Source organism: Grammomys surdaster, unplaced genomic scaffold (genome assembly GCF_004785775.1).
Source record: "Grammomys surdaster isolate TR1022 unplaced genomic scaffold, NIH_TR_1.0 100, whole genome shotgun sequence".
In the NCBI taxonomy this organism is placed as follows: domain Eukaryota; kingdom Metazoa; phylum Chordata; class Mammalia; order Rodentia; family Muridae; genus Grammomys; species Grammomys surdaster.
In genome coordinates, this window is record NW_021604579.1 from 11,500,940 (window position 1) to 11,518,189 (window position 17,250).

General features: G+C 41.8%; 1 protein-coding gene across 1 annotated transcript in view; it reads right to left on the bottom strand.

Annotated features, from left to right (window-relative positions):
- The window catches only part of Ndc1 (NDC1 transmembrane nucleoporin), a 44,851-nt gene that overhangs the window by 13,494 nt on the left and 14,107 nt on the right, over window positions 1-17,250 (bottom strand). The window contains exons 8-16 of the mRNA XM_028786178.1: window positions 16,758-16,893; window positions 15,351-15,443; window positions 13,508-13,589; window positions 10,911-11,066; window positions 9,992-10,231; window positions 9,784-9,905; window positions 7,620-7,670; window positions 5,699-5,762; window positions 4,733-4,833 (exon numbers count right to left, since the gene is read on the bottom strand). Coding sequence (XP_028642011.1) covers window positions 4,733-4,833; window positions 5,699-5,762; window positions 7,620-7,670; window positions 9,784-9,905; window positions 9,992-10,231; window positions 10,911-11,066; window positions 13,508-13,589; window positions 15,351-15,443; window positions 16,758-16,893 — 1,045 coding nt within the window. The remainder of the gene's footprint in view (window positions 1-4,732; window positions 4,834-5,698; window positions 5,763-7,619; window positions 7,671-9,783; window positions 9,906-9,991; window positions 10,232-10,910; window positions 11,067-13,507; window positions 13,590-15,350; window positions 15,444-16,757; window positions 16,894-17,250) is intronic.

Here is a 17,250-nt window from a genome sequence, read left to right on the forward strand (position 1 = left end):
GACACCCTGGCACTTGTGAAAGATCGCCATTCCTTCTTAAGAAAATAAGTGAAGAAATGTACACCTTTGCCAAGCCCTAAAGAGGTAATCTGATACTTGGACTGCTCAGGACTTGGGGTCCAAAAGCCTGGTTTCCAGTTCTGACTCAATCATTTACTGGGCATGACCTTGATTGAATAAATCATAGCAATATGTAGTCTTTCAAGAACAATTCAGTCATGCAAAACAAGTCTTGTTTTAACCTCCCAAGCTGTTAAATTTTTATAAAGCATTTCCTTCTGAGTACTATACCTAAGTTAAGTCAAATTACATAAAATTCTAGAGAAATGAGACATACACTCTGATTGCAGGATTCTGGTGAAAACTCTGGGATTTTATGAAGGTAAATTTTCACTGTCAGCTTGATGGGATTAAGAATCACCTAGGTGAGGGCTGGAGAGGTGGCTCAGTGGTTACAAGCACTGACTGCTCTTCCAGAGGTCCTGAGTTCAATTCCCAGCAACCACATGGTGGCTCACAACCATCTGTAATGGGATCTGATGCCCTCTTCTGGTGTGTCTGAAAACAGCTACAGTGTACTCATATACATATATAATAAATAAACCTTAAAAAAAAAGAATCTCCTAGGTGACACACCTCACTGTACATCCATGAGGGTTTTACAGGATATTTGATCACACTGTGAACCCTGAGATTATGTTATTTACTGAAAAAACCTGTTTCTAGTTGTGGTATGGCTCAGCCCTTAGCAAACACCTTTGAGGGAGGGAGGGAGGGAAGGAGGGAGGGAGGGAGGGAGAGAGAGAGAGAAAGAAAGAGGGAGGGGGAGGAGGGAGGAAGGAAGGGAGGGAGGGAGGGAGGGGAGTTTTAACAACAGGGTCTCACTATGTACTCTTTCTTGGCTGTTCTAGACCTTACAATATAATCAGACTGCCCTTGAACTCATGGATCCATCTGCCTCTGCCTCCAGAATGCTAAAATTAAAAAATGTGTACCACCATGCCTGGCCTCAAAATAAAAATGTTTTATTATATATGTATATGTATATGTATATGTGTGTATATACATACTTAAAATTCATAGGTGATTGTGGCACATACCTTTAATCCCACTACTGCGGAGGCAGAGGCAGGCACATCTCTGTGAGTTTGAGGCCAGCCTGGCCTATAGAGCAAGTTCCAGGACAGCCACGGCTGCACAGAGAAACTCAGTCTTGGGGGGTTAGGGTGGGGAGGACACAAACAAAAAATCATATTGGCCCACAACTTTTTACCTCTAAGGACCTCTTGAAAGACAACAATTACTGAAATTAAGCAAGATGGCAGTTGTTCCCTATCCACTGATGACAAATTAACTGCCACAAACTCAGCAATGCTCTCAAATGAATTTTTATTTTGACTAATCAAAACTTGGGGGAAACAGCTGGATACCTGTCCGGATACAAGTTAACTAACTCAGATGACCTGGCCATCAGCAGGAACGACCCTGGGATAACCATCTCTCCATTCCTTGCCCTCGAATCACTTAAAGGGTGAGAGCCTCCCAGTCCTTTCTGGTTTTGCCTTTAAAGGCTCACAGCTAAACGACTGATGCTATTGCCTCTGAGAAGTAAAACAGACAGACAGACTAGTACCTCACAAATGCCTCTTAGTAGCCAGCTAGAAGCTAATATTACACAACTTGCCATGAATTGCTGAGATACAAGTTACTCTCCTCACTATGAGTACCTATCCCTTCAAGATCATAGAATATAAAACCAAAGACATAAAAAGAACTAATAGGATTGCCACAACATTTCTGCTCCTGCAAGTAAGGAGCAGTCATTATAATCAGCCTACAACGTCAGAACTGCCACTCAATTCAAGACCCAGAGAGACGGTTTCTCTTGCCTAACCAGTCATGAAGCAGATCAGCAGGCATACAGCAAACAGTTAATAAGCACCTGTCACTAGCCAGGTCCATATCATATGCCAGGAGTAAGAAAATGAGAAGATGGATTCTGGCCTCTGTTCTACTAATTGAGTGTTGGCATGGGAATTACAAAGCAGAGCCAGAGAAAAGAAAAGCCCATTCAAGACAAAGAACAGTCATGTAAGTCACACGTGAGGGAAAATGGAATGATCTTCAGTGGCTTGAAAGAGATGGCTCAAGGGAGGAATGGCAGTGTCTAGTCAGAATGAGAGGGTTCTCAGGTAAGAGGCAGGAGGAAGAAGGAATGGCAAAGGAACAACCGGTAAAGGAAAGGGTGGGTAGCAGATACAGGGATCTGTGGGTCTGGGGGTGGGGAACACAAAAAACACAAAGATATAGGATCTAGAACTAAAGTGGTTGAAGTAATAGACTGTAAGGCCTGCCCTGGAGAGAGAGACTCACAGCCAAGGAGGAAGCTCAAAGGCAAGCTGAGGACAAGGAACCAGGAAAACAATCTGTAAGCCAAGAGCACAAGAGGGCTGGGCTGGGAGGATGGGCTCTCATCCGGGCTTTACCTTCCCAAAGCTCTAAATTAGAATTTAGTGTTGACTTTAATTATGAATAGGGACATCAAATAACAATGACATTTGCAGTTTCTGTATTAAAGAAGTCACTACTATCTTCACATCCTATTATTACTGTTACAGTTATCTCAAAATAACATTCACCCAACTACTTCAAAATGATGACAAAGCATAAACTCATGGGCAGAGTTTCATACTTAAACAATCAGAAAGCACATAGGGCTATAGCATAAACTCGTATCTTAATAACTACAACTCAATAGAATTGATTTTTTTCCTAGCCCTAAGAGCTTCAAGAACATTCCTGGACTGGTAGGACGGCTCAGCAGGCAGTAGTGCTGGGGTGCAGGCCTGAGGATATCTGTGAATACAACAGGAGCCTCACAAAGGAACCTGAATTCTCACAAGTGACGGGTCAGCCCCCGGTCCTATTCTCTGACTCTCAACTGCAGAGCACAGGCCTCTGCCTCTCTCTATTCTGCCCTTCAATATTTCCATCTAAACTCCTCTGTGTTTCAAGGGAAGGACTGACTTTTTGACAAATCTGAAATTTTATCTTCCCACTCAAAGGCATGAATAACTGCAATTAATATAAGTAGACTGCTTTTCTTGTAGATCTCGACGGTGGGAAAGTGCGACCGGAATATCTGAATCACATGACACTTGTAGGGCAGAGAGAGAGATCTCTATGTAGTCAGTTAGTGAGGTCACCGGGCTCACTCACAGCATCATATACTCAATTTCAATGAGTTCTAGTCAGTACTTTTTAAGGAAATTAAACAACCAAATATTAAAACACATTGCAAACAAAGTTAAGCACTGGGCCAGGAATCTTGATTCTACTCCACACACACACACACACACACATACAAAACACACATGCATGAGTTGAACATAACATACTATATAGATCATGAGCCAAAACATTTCAAGGACAGAATGATTCTTTCAAGAATCCTATGTGGATTGTGCATGACGGTAGGCAAGGTCAGACAGGATGATGGACATGATCTGCTGTTCTTCCCAGGGGCCACTACACTGTCAGCACCCTGCATAGTCCAGGGTCAAGTCCTAATGCTGCCCTCTCGGAGGCTGGTGTGTAAACCTGGATTACATAACTGCACTAGTGAGCCTCCTTGTCTGTCATCGGAGTGACTGCAAGGATAGAAAGCACGCTCGAGTGCCAATTGCTCTACTGTATGGCAGTGTTGGGCTGGAAGTAGGTGGTGCCTAATAATCCCAGCCTTGGAAGGAAAGGGCAGGAGGATTAGGACTTTACTGGGTCATGTGAGCTACCTAATGAAACCCTATCTCAAAAAAAGCACCCAAAATAAAAAAAACTCAGAATATTCAAAGCAACAATGATAAAAAGGAAAAGAAAAAAAAATCACTCATTTTAGTGAGTACAACTTCCTAAGTGGTGATATGAACTACATTTTAAACAGAGTAACGATGAAGCAAGCTTCTTCCTGCTTCCTGAAATGGTTCCTCAGACCAAAAAGATGCAATAAGTGTACTCCTTGGGCCAAGCTTAGCACCTCCTATAAAGAGCCTATTGTGCTCAAAACACTATTTCTATATGCCCCAAGCTCCTTGTTTATACCTCCCATAGCCACAATAACAAAAGGTAGAATAAAACAAATCACTTAAATTCAGAAAGGGCTAAGTGTGGTAGCACTTCCCTTAAGTCCCAGCACTAAGGAGGCAGACAGGCCCATCTCTAACAGTTAGAGGCTGCCAGGACTACAGTGAGATCCTGTCTCAAAACCAAACAACAACAATAAAACACACACACACACACACACACACACACACGCACACACACACACAAAGAGTGGAGTAAGGTGGCTTATACCCAGTGCTCTAGCACTTGGGAGATAAAGGCAGAAGGATCAGAAATTCAGGGTTGTCCTTGGCAAACAGTGAGTTAGTGAGTTTACGGCCAGTCTGAGATACACGAGCTTCTGTCTCAAAAACAGGAACCCAAACTTGGACAGAACAGTCTGGCTTCTCCACCTGGATCCCAGCAGCCTATCACACAAGGTTAGCATACTTTCTTCTTCAGTTTCTGGAAAAGTTTTAAGCAAGTTAAGTTTTTCTTGTTCTCTCTTTTAGATTGTAATTTCTTAAGGATCAGAACAGGATTTTCATTTCCAACATGTTTTGCTACTAGACTGGAGAAATAAATGCTGGGCACTGGAGGATAGCCTGCACTCACACCAAACACTGTCACTTACCTCCTGCAGAGTCAACAAAGTATTAAGGATAGCTGGGAGTGTGGTCTGGACGACTCCAAATCTATCTTCTGTAAATGATGCTGCTACTAAGTGAGACAGACCTCAAGCGGGGGAGAAGACAGAAAAGCAAAATTAAGATGAGACAAACCCATCTGGAATATATCTATTGGAAAAATGTTGATAGTCTGGATATAAAGGGAATTATAAAGAAAAGCTACAATACAAAACTAGACCGTAGATGGAACAGGCCCCGAAGAAGCATTCAGATGCCTTAACAGCACAAAACAAAGACAAAGAAGGCCTGACAGCTGTGAGAACACTTCCATGGCACGGCCAAGAAAGGCCTCCCTGGGCCTCTGTATCACGAAGGTCAAACTGTTCTTTACCAACCAAGTTTTCGTATGTGCATGACAGCAACCATAAGGTAAAGATTATCTACTGGTTGCACTTTGATTATATAGAAAGATATGGAAGACTCTTAGCCCCAACTTTTTATTTATTTATTTATTTTATGTATACGAGTACACTTGTCTTAAGAGGGCATCAGATCCTATTACAGATGGTTGTGAGCCACCATGTGGTTGCTGGAAATTGAACTCAGGACTTCTGGAAGAGCAGTCAGTGCTCTTAACCATTGAGCCATCTCTCCAGCCCATAGCCTCAACTTCTTTATGTACAAGAAAAATTCTACCCAAATCAAAACCCATCTAGGCTTATAGCTACAACTCAGTAGAAGTGCTTGCCTAACAGTTATGAGGTCCTGGTACTGTGCCTAGGACTGGCAGGCCAGGAAGGAAGATAAGAAAGCCCTTATATATCCTTTATATCCTTATAAAACAAAGATAAAATTTTTCTGAAAACTCACGGATTGAAAACCCAATACCAGGGCTGACCTCTCATGGACAGACTTCAAAATTAACTAATTAAAGTCACAGTCTCAGATTATAGTTCAAAAATACTACTTACCTTCTAAAGCCCAAATATGCATTTGGGCATCTGAAAACACAGCCTGAATGGAGGCCTCTGGGTGCTACAAATAGAAAAAAAAATCTCTAAGTAAAGTCCCCTGTGCAAAACCTGCCATTGTACCAGCTGTGTGGTCTGTAACAACAAGGCTCACAGCAGGCTTCCAAATTCTAAACTGAAATAATTTCTTATCTAAAGATTAAGTACAAGAGAACATCCAAACTTCCTCAATTAAAGTAAGAGTTCCCCAGCTAAGGAAATCAGCAGCCATCACTCAGGGAGAGAGCTGTTAAAGTTCTTTTTAAAACAAAAGATCTGCCTAACTAGGATTATGTCTCATAACTGTCTACTCCTTTCAACCCAGTAAAAAGAAACCCCATGTAACTTTCTTTAATTTGCCCTGGGTTAGACATTATGAAGCAACAACTGGCCCATCTAAATAAATGCTGGCAGGACTGGGCTGCACAGGCTTGCAATCCCAGTTACTAGGGAAACTAAGGCAGGAAGATCTGAAGTTCAAGGCCTACATGGGCTACAGAATGAATTCAAGACCAACTGCAGCTTATTGAGACCATCTTAAAACCCAAACTAAAAACAGGAACACTGGCTTTGTTTAAGTACCTTTTGAAGACTGGGCTGGTTGCTACAACGCTTCTAAGCATCATCTACACCTAACCACACAACAGCTCTTGCAGAATGAGAATCAAAGTAGATTTTTACTCACAGAGGGAAAGATTTTTCTGCTTGGAGCAGAAACTTTCTTCTTCATAAAATGAAGACCAAAGACATAGCTAAGGGGACTCATGTTGGAATCACAGGAGAGAATTTAAGGGAAAGCGCACAGCATACATAAGACACTCATAGTAAGTTTGTTTTCCCTTGTGGAGACCAAGAACTGCAGTAAACTTCAGAGAATTCTCAACTTCTTGGTGAAAGATAAGACCCTTGTTGCTAAAATATAATCCTAGCTAGACTAGTTTTTAGAACTGATCTGATCATTAGATAGGCCTTCCCTTCCCTTGGAGTGAAGAAGCAACGTGAAGAGGCAGAAATGGCTCTCATGCATAGTCACCTGTTCATATCAGGGTTGCTCAATTCTTTCCCCATCACTGTGTGGCTTCAGAGTAAAATGAATGAAAGCCTTTGCTTGGGTATGCAAGGCTCCACAGCCCAGTCACTAACACTGAGTACATACAGAAAGAGGCAAGGCATGGATGGACACTAAAGGCAAAAGTACTCTGCCCTGTCTGTGGACAAAAGATCTGCTGGAGAAAGGATTGACACAAAACTGCTACATCTAACTGAAAACACAAATAAATCTTTCATTTCTACAACTGAGATTTACTGCCCAGAGACAGCTCAAACAAGTGATAAGCCAAATGAAAGGTTTGATCTAGAATTTTTTTTTTTTTTTTTAAGGGGTGTTTTTGGGTTTCTTGGGACAGGGTTTCATAAGTTGCCAGATCTCGCTTCAAATTCTCCATCTTCCTGCCTCAGCACCTGGAGTGTTGGGATTACACATGTAAGCCACCATGCTGGCACATAATACAACTTTGTGGCCTGAAATACAACTTTTTAATCCATCAAAAATTCAACATTTATCATCTAATCTAGTCTCCTCCTTTTTAACAAGCCACAAAGATGTGAGCAGGAAAATGAGTCATCGAGCACCCAAAAGCGGGACTGCTCACCAGCCAGCACGGAAGGGTAAAGCTGAAATTAGCACAAAGCTGCCAACAGTCTCAGGGGAACTACCACGGAGGCAAAGCCCAGGAACCACAGTGGTATGTGTGTCTAGGGGAGGGCAGTGAAGGCAGCACAGCTTGCAGGGAGTGTCTATAAAGTCCTCTAAGTCAGATTCCACCTTCATCTCACATCACCCTCCTCCCTCCCATTCCCGAGACTGTAATTTTAGTCTTACCTTACTGAAAAAGTACATTATCAGCACACGTTTTGACAAAAAATTCTTAATCTGAGTTGGAAAAAAAGAATGAATATGGTGATTCTTTCAATTCTACTCAAGTGTAGTTCACATTTCTAAGTTCTTCCTGGAGAAATCTTCTAAATTAAAATGTAGCAATGAACAATATTTACAATAAGCTAAGTAAACTCCTCTGTGCTACGGGCTAGGTAACCACAATGAGCCATCTTACCTTAGCCCTGTTCCCATGTACATATACTGGACACTCAATTAGATCTTTGCCATAATAAAAGGAAAGCTGTTGTATAGTTTTTTCATTTCTTTTAAACCTATCTTTTCCCCTCAACTAGGTACAACCGCTGGCCCTTTAACACCACAACCTCCCTAAGACATTTCCTATAAGGTGACATTTACAGAAAATAAGTTTTCTATGTCAGACTCTAAGCCCACAGCGGCAGTAAAGCACAGGGACGTACAAGGCTGAGCTGTGTGGTCACTATTCAGAACCTAGCAGAACCGGTACTGGGTCACATCAGCTCCTTTATTCTGTACTAACTTCATCATTTCATCAGCAAACATGTTTCTATTTCTCCCATTTAAAAAAGTAAGATTCTTTAAAGTCCTTGACGCCTCAACTCCTAACAGGTACAGGGCATTTTCTCTTCAATAAAAGCAAAGCCCTTGAGAGACTGGCTTCTCTGGAGGTTCATTTTCTCTCCTAATTCTTCCTGATTCAGCCTCTACAGCCACACTCAACAGCACTGAGTCTCATGGCTTTCTTTCTTTCTTTCTTTTTTCTTTTCTTTTTTTTTTTTTGGTTTTTTCAAGACAGGGTTTCTCTGTGTAGTCCTGGCTGTCCTGGAACTCATTCTGTAGACCAGGCTGGCCTCGAACTCAGAAATCCGCCTGTCATGGCTTTCAACTATGTTCCATACACACATCTAATCTTCACTCACTTTCTACACAGGTACCTCAGACTTGCCATACCCAAAACTAAACTTCAAGATCTCCACTTCACCACTGTCAATGCCTTCAGAATCAGTGGTAAATCACCCCAATCAACTGGAACTGTTCATTATTTCAATGCCTCAGGCCAAAAGCCTGAGAGGAAACACTGGAACTTTGTCCTGAATGCCCATCAAAAATCCCACGATCACGCTCCCAATTCCTACAACGTGACTGCAGCAGCTTTAACACTGGCTCTCAGCTTCCATGCTTCTCAGGATTCAAACTCCAGATACAGAAAAGTCTCACCTTAACTGTGTTTTAGAAAAGCTTCCCACAACACAAGTAACATCAGAACATCCTATGGTCAAAACAGTGTGGCAGCTTTCCACCTCACCGGAGGAGAAGGCCAGCTTCGGCACCACCCAGTGCTGCCTGAACTCTGGTTCCTGACACCTCTCTGAGCTCACACCTACCAAACACTGTCCCTACCACTGTCCCTCACTGAGCTGAAGACACACTAGTCTCCACTGCTGCTCACACAGGTGGAGAACACTCCCTCCTGTGGGTGTGTGCACCTTCCATCCCTGCCACTCTCAGGCATCAGCTTCTCAATGAGACTTCTCTGAGCAGTCCACGTAAAATACTACCCCCTTCCTCTAAGTGCAGTCTTTCTTATCTGCTCTACTCTTCCTGTATAACACTTAACACAGTAAAATTCTCTTTTGAGTATATTTTTCCCATCTTGGACATGATCTATCAGGATGCAGCTTAGATTTAATACCATGTTTCAGCATTAAGCAACTTTTGCTCTTCATATTTCCTAGAATAGCCCTGACATTAATTCAGTTAGTGACATTCTAAATTTTAAAGATACACACAGTAATATACTTGCTTATTTATCTACTTCCTCTAAGATAGAAACATATGAGAAAGGGCTTTATTTTACTTGCTGTTTAGCCCAGAGCCTAAAACTCAACTATTAACAGCTTATGTCCTCAATTTCTTGGGTTCCACTCAGTATGATGAATACATCCTTAATTCTTAAAGAATTAAGTCATGTGAAATGCAATATAATTCAAAACACTCAACTGTGGGTGATTTCTTGAGTCGATCTGACGCCGGAAGCATAAAACAAGCAAAAGGCTCCTGCTGTGAGAGCCCTGATCCCCCAGTTGTCCTCCACATAAATATAAAACCTACAAATGTGTCCTCCTACCTGTTCACGTCTATTCTGAATCCACGAGTAGATGACACTGGGCTGCCTCACTGAGGCTGTCTTGTCCTCAGCAGTAAGAGAGGCACAAGGAGATGGATTAGAAATTGCAGGCACTTGCTGATCTAGAAAAGAGAAATGATAAGGTGAGAACGTAAGCTGTTTAATCTACAACTACTCATGTCAAATCTGGAAAGTAAACAGCCCTTACCAGAAGTGTGAGTCCACAGTCTCGGCCCTCTTCTTATGAGCTGAGGACTCTGGGGAGATCCATAGCAGGTGTTTACATCAAAAATTCCAGCCATTCGATTCACTACACTGGAGCCAAACGGGGTTCCAAAAGGACTTGAAACATTGGGTGTGGATAATTTTGGAGAAAACAGTGAAGTTTTAACTAGTGGCGGCACAGAGGGCATCTGGCTAGGTTTTGGAGTCTGAAAAGCAGTTTCTTCTGTAATAGAGCATATGTATGCAGTGCTGATAAAAAAGCTTGGCCCAGGCAGGCAGCATACAAGGGTTCAACTTCTACACCCCGACCCCTTAAGGCATTAAACAAAGCACAGTAGATAGCTTCCATTTAGAGTTAAGTCCCAATGTCCAGGTTTTATTTTTGTAATCCAGGAACCATAAGGAGTTTTAGATGTGTTTGCTTTCTGCATTATTACTGTGAGTATGTGCTTCAGAGCAGGTATATGTAGAGAGAACATGGGACAACTTATAGGAGTTGGTTCTCTCCTTTCACTGTGGGCTCCAGAATCCAAGCCAGATTGTCAGGCTTGCAGAGAGAGAGAGAGCCTTCAGCTGCTATGTCACATCACCAGCCTGCAGATCCTGTTTTCTGTCAGACCTGTGGGGTTCATTTCCTTCCTCCAGCAGCTTGATTTCCAAGGCTCACTTCTCTAAGCACTGTCAAATAAACGCGGCATTTGCACTTGACTGCATCAGTCTACCCAGTGTGGCTCTGTGTTCCTATTTTAACCACTAACTAAACACATCAAATTTATGGAAAAGATACGCAGGGAAAAAAAATGCTAGATATGTATACCTCACACGTGCGATTAGTCAGGAACTAATTACTGTCACTTCCCTAGGAAACGTACATTTCCCCTTTTGTTAGGACTAGGCCTCACCTGGAGAACTCAGTTTCTTGGGCTCCACTGAGTATGATGAATACATCCTCCCATTTGTAGCAGCAGCTTCTTGGTAGAGAACCAGTTTCTGAGTCATATCATTTAAAAGATTCAAACACTCCCTTGAAATAGCAGTCCAGTTATGGGGATGTCCACCTATTAAAATATAAAAAAAACCCATATTGTCTTCCGAAAGCTTGGTGTAGAGGCGGTCAACAAGAAAAATGCCATTACACTTTGTGTCCTGACCCACTTTTCTCAGTTAAGCTATTACTGTTACTCATGCCAACTAACACAGCAATTTAAGAACTTCTTGGCTCAATCAATTTGCTCAAAAGCCTACAAGCAAAAATTTCGATTTTACCCTTAAAAAGCTCCTAAACTGGTTGCCAAAATTAAGCCAAGGACTAGGCCATGATTTTTTAAGACCAGAGTTACTTCACTAGCAACGCTTAAGACTGTTAAAAGTCTGTGAAAAACGACCTCGGGCAGTGAAAGCAAGGATGTGTAATGATTAACGATCCCTTCAGGGGATGCTCCGCTACCTGTCTACTCATGGTCCCTCCCTACATGTGCATATACAGGAGCCCCTCCTAATTATCAGTTGCACTCCGCATTCCCCAGTCACTCATGATCCAAAATCAGCAAGCAGAGGCATCCAAAAAGGTTCTTACATTTAATCAGGCTATTCTGAATAGCATTACTTAATCCAGTGCAATTCCACAACTGACTACTCAGGACATGAACCACCCTCACATCCAACACACTCATGCCAACAGTCACTGACTGAGCCTCTAAGTCACAGCGTCACAATGCTTGTTCTCAAACACCCCTACTTCATTTCACAATGGCCCCACTGCACCAGAGTAGAGATGGCAGCAACTTCATCACAATATATTATTATAACTGTTCTATTTTTTCTTATTGCTGCTCAACCCTGATGGTGTTTAATCCATACATTTTATCATAGGTATAGAGGCATATAAGTATTTATGCATTAGGAAGCACCAGATACAGAGGGTTCACCACCATCGACAGTTTTAAGCACCATTGAGAATCTTGGAACACGTTCCATAGATAAGGAAGAGACCATGTGTAAGAGTCAGTATCCACACCAGGTGTGCTGGTACACCTGAGTTCAAGGCCAGCCTGGGCTACAGAGCTAATTCCTGTGTAGGACAGCCATGCCTACACAGAAGAACCCTGTCTCAAAAATTAAAAAAAAAAAAAAGAAGAAAAGAAAAATGCCAGCATTTGCTATCATATCTCTAGGAGTGACTTGGCTGTTTGATAATAATCTTTACTTTTTAAAATTTTTAATATCTATTTTAAACTTTAGTATATTAAAAAAGGCAAAGAAAAATTTATACATCAAAATTATGCCATTATGTTATTTAATGTGAACTAATAGTTCTCATTCTTAAAGAAAAAAACAACCAAAAAACCCTCATCTGTCTTTGATTTTCCAAGACCTTTGCCTACTAGAGTCATCACATAAAGAATAAGCATGAGCCATCGCGTGTTAACAACAGCAGAAGGCACTGTAAATCATTCCTGTCTCACGTCATTCATTCCCTCGTCAGAGATCCCTCTGAAACACACGCTTTTAGTACCATGGAAAGGGATCGTCACCTAACAAGCAAACACATACAAGATACTCATCAGACTAAGATGTAACTCAGGACAACTAGGAGTTGTGTAATATTCTAATTAAACTTTAATCACATGCCCCAGAACAGTTCTCTGGCAAAGCACATGCTATTTTGTCAGTTGCTTGAATAACAAAGTGCAGAAGATGAGCCCAAGTGTGACAGAAAAGTACAGCGGGCTCTTCTTCTCCACTAAAAGAAAGCAGCTCTGGTCAATTATATTTTTATATAACTGGGTTTCATTTTCACATCATCTTTAACTACAGATGATCTTTTTACAGTCTGGGAGTTGGCAAGCTTTGGAAAATGATTGAGAGCTAATTAGAAAGCAGATGAAAGGTTACTCAGGCTCTTTCCCACTGGGGATAGGGCTAGGGCTGGACCAGTTCCATGCCAAGAACATGGTGAGAGTTCTGGCAAAGTTAGTCTTGAGCTTGTACAGTCTTGGCAAGTACAGTAGAGTACGCCAGGCCTGCCAAAGTCACCCTCAGTCACTATCAAATTCAGTTTCTGCCTAACTTTTCTTCTAAGGGAGGCAGCGTAACCTAGCAGGAGCATAGAGCTACGTCCATGGAGTCAAAAGATAGATCTGACTGCAATCCTCACTCCCATCCAGGAATGAAGCCACCTGGTTTTTAGAGTCCTTAACAGCATTACCAGAGCTAGGAATCTTAGGTTGAACTTTTCTGATAAGACATTTACTACACAATTTCTTCAGGTTCAGGTATTTAAGGAGCTGAAAAAAAAATGAATATCCACAAATCAATGCTTTTCCTGGTGACATAAATTCTACTCAGTATGTCACCACTAAAGCCATGTAAGGTTCAGTCCAGTGCTCATCTAAGGACTCAGGGTCTGCGGCATGGATAAACCATACCTCTCTTCCAAAGGCTCTCAGGCACTCTGAGCACACACAAGCCCAATTAAGTCTATGATTCTCAGCAATACCTGGTTGGCTGAGGCTGAAAACTTCCTGCCTTCGAGAAGGAGAATATTGAGAAAGTAACATCAGGTCCTGTAAGGCCAAATACTAAAAGGAACAAAGAAAGACTGTTAAAGCTTTAACAAAATCATACGTAAAAACTAGACTCATTAAATATCCAAGGAAAAAGAGTAACCACAACCGTTCCTTCTAGATCTCTGCAACACCCATGCCTCTACCTCCCTACACTGTAGGCTCTGGCTTCACACACGAACTACAGAGCTCTGTATTTTTTTCACGTCTGTAGGGTTAATTCCAATCAATATCCCTTCCTCCTGTAACTTCCTGTCCTCACACACACACTCACAGCTCTGGACATTACAGGTGCCTGCTGCTTCATCTGCTTCTACTCAGGAGTGTGAGGCCCACAGGAACAGGGACGTCGCCTTGCTCACACCACTGCTCATCCAAAGGCAGGGCTGAACACACAAAACACACAACTATGGTGCTTTCCTAAAATCTACCTTCTCCCTGGCAAGCCTCTTTACTTCTTCAAAGCATCAGTCCTGAGCAGTCTGGTTCTGGGACCACAGGGAGTTGGTGGTGCCACTGCTCTCGCCAGTAGAAACTTAGCGCTGCTATGAGTCTTAGCCACCGTCCTACCCAACATAACCCACAGCACCTGACATGAACCTTCTAATAAAGATTTAGTAAGTGGCTGACACTTACTAGCAATTAGTGCTGGATAGCTCATTTTCCTACTTGTTCATGCTTCTCTAGACTGTGTCAAAAACACTGGGTCCCAACAATTCCTTTTAACTAATTTTAAAGTACCAATCCAGCCGGGCATGTCAGAACATGCCTGTTCTCTTACTTAGCACTTAGAATGTGGCTTAGGCAGGAGAATTGCAAAATCAAGTCTAACCTGGCCTACATAGCAGGATCCTGTCTCAAAAACAAATATATATAAAAGGCACTATGATCTTTTAACAGGGTAAGACATATCCTGTTATATTTAGATTTCCTTTTCAATTTCAAATTGTAATTTGAATCAAAACAATTTTTCTCTCTTTTAGTTTGATTTGTAAACGTCTCTAACTTTTATGATTATGATGCTTTAGAACTACAAATAACTTGCATATCAATGCACAATCAAGCACACTACCTTTGACCACACACACTACATGGATAAAGCATCTCCTGATCCAGGACACCAGTGTTTCTGCTGGATTTGGAGGAATGGTTCATCAAAGTTATGCATTTAGTTGGCTACCACTGCATCTTATGTTTGCGAGAGGTGCATCTTATACATGTCTTCTATGGATAGGTGCGGTAGCTAGTGCAGTAGCACATACCAGTGGTCTTCACTACTCAGGAAGCTGAGACAGAAGGACAATATGAATCCAGGAGTTGAAAGCCATCCTGGGAAACATACATACATAGCAGGTACATACACAGGGTCCTTTGCTTTCATATTTAATCACTTGAATTTAAAAAAAAAAAAGACTAGCAGGTAATTTTTACAATACCAATATTAGAAGATTCTAGACTAGTAGTTCTTAACTTTCCTAATGCTACGACCCTTTAATGCAGTTCCTCATGTTATGGTGACATCCAGCCATTAAATTATTTTCATTGCTATTTCATAGCTGTAATTTTGTTATGAATCTGTGTTTTCAGATGGTCTTAGGCAACCCTTGTGGAAGAGTCATTTGATTCTCCAAGAGGGTCACGACCTACAAGTTGAAAGTCACTATTCTAGGCCCTCAAAAACTATATCTAGATGCCTAGCTATGCTAAGTATGATCTCTAATTCCGTAAGGTAAGTCCAAGATAACTGCAAAGCTAAAAGATGCACATTTCTGGTACCTTTATGATGAGTGGGGGATTGCTATTTAACACTTTAGGAAGGCATTCATCTGATTCTTCCGCAAACGGTGGCTGAACAGGGAACACATAAGCCTGTTGGATACAATCAGATACAAAGAACGTAAAAGGAATTCTGTTCCTGACCTTGTTATAGTCAGTAAGCACTGGTCAACATTATAAAAAAACAAATACAGTCAAATCAACATCCTCAGTGCATCCTCCTTGCAAAGCACTGTTTAAAAAAAAGTGCTACTGTGTGGGGCTGGAGAGATGGTCCAGCAGTTAAAAGCACTGGCTGCTCTTGCAGAGGACCTAGGTTTGACTCTCAGTATATGCATACTGAGGGTGTGTCTTTAACTCCACTCCCAGGAGACCCAGCGGTCTCTTCTGGTCTCCAGACACCAGGCACTCTTGTGATACGTAGAAAGACATGTAGGCAAAACACTCACACACATGATGTTTCTAAAGTGTCGCTGTCCCAATTTTATTAAACTGGTATCTATTAATAGAAATAAAGGCCAGGCAGTGGTGGCACACGCACTTGGGAGGCAGAGGCAGGTGGATTTCTGAGTTCGAGGCCAGCCTGGTCTACAGAGTGAGTTCCAGGAAAGCCAAGGCTACACAGAGAAACCCTGTCTCAAAATAACAAAAAAAAAAGAAAAAGAAAAAAGAAATAAAGTCCAGGAACAGAGATCCTGTAAAACCACTGAAAATGACCACAAAGACAGTAAGATCAAATAAAACACTTCTGTGACAAACACATCAAGATCATTAAAAAAAAAAAAAAAAAAAAAGGCAATTCTTCCCTTAAAAATACTTTTGTAGGGCTGGAGGAATGGCTCAACAGTTTGAAGTACTGGTTGCTCCTCTAGACAACCCAGGTTCAAGGCTCAGCACCCACTTGGCAGCTCATAATTGTATATTAACTCCAGTTTCAGGGGATTCATACCAACAGGCATGTATGTAGTACATGTGTGTGTGTGTCTGTGTGTGTGTGTCTGTGTGTGTGTATCCAGGCAAAATACTCATACACATAAAACTGTCCATATTAATTCAATTTTCAGAATCATTTCTTCAGCATAAATTCCAAAATATTTTCCAAAAAGCAAATATTGTATAACTACATATTTATATGTTGATAGTATCTATTTTTATAGCATAAGATTCATTAATTTAACAGCATAAAAAAATTTAAAATTTAGGCCTACCTTGTACTCAAAATCCCAGGAGGAAACCCAGGCTCTAAGTAAGCACAGCCCATGCTACCCCATTTAAGCTGCAGATACTCTGTCCCTCAGAAACAGAGTGAGCAATGAGATTGAAAACCAACTGAGTAGCGTGTCTTTGAGCACAACTTTTTATACTCTGAAACACAACAGTAGTGACAATAAAACCTCCAATACTGACCTCTGTGGCATAAATTCTGAAGAGTATCCATGAGGTATACCAAGTCATCAGGAGGAAGACACCACACAGCCAGACATGGTAGAGTAATGAGATGTTCAGGAGGCCGCCTATCGTGTCAAGAGGCCTGTGAGCCTGCCTAGGAAAGCAGCAAGTACCATCAACTCCACGGCAAAGACAAGGATTCCATCTGAGAAACATACCCTATTTGCTGGCACCTCTCTGAAGCTCTTTCCCTAACACTCCCTCAGAGGTATGTAGGGAAACCAAGGGGGAAACCTCGGGCAGGGACTGGCCCTGCAGTGTCATGTACTGTGGAAACCAGAGCAATGTCTAACTACTTACAACTGACAGGTCAAAGTTTATTACTGCTAGTTCATGGCAATTCCTTAACCTATTGAACATGTAGGGAGCAGGGTATGGTGGCTCATGTGTGTCATCCAGCACACAAGAAAGGAAGAAGGGAGGCAAGAGGATCTCAAGTTCAAGACCAACC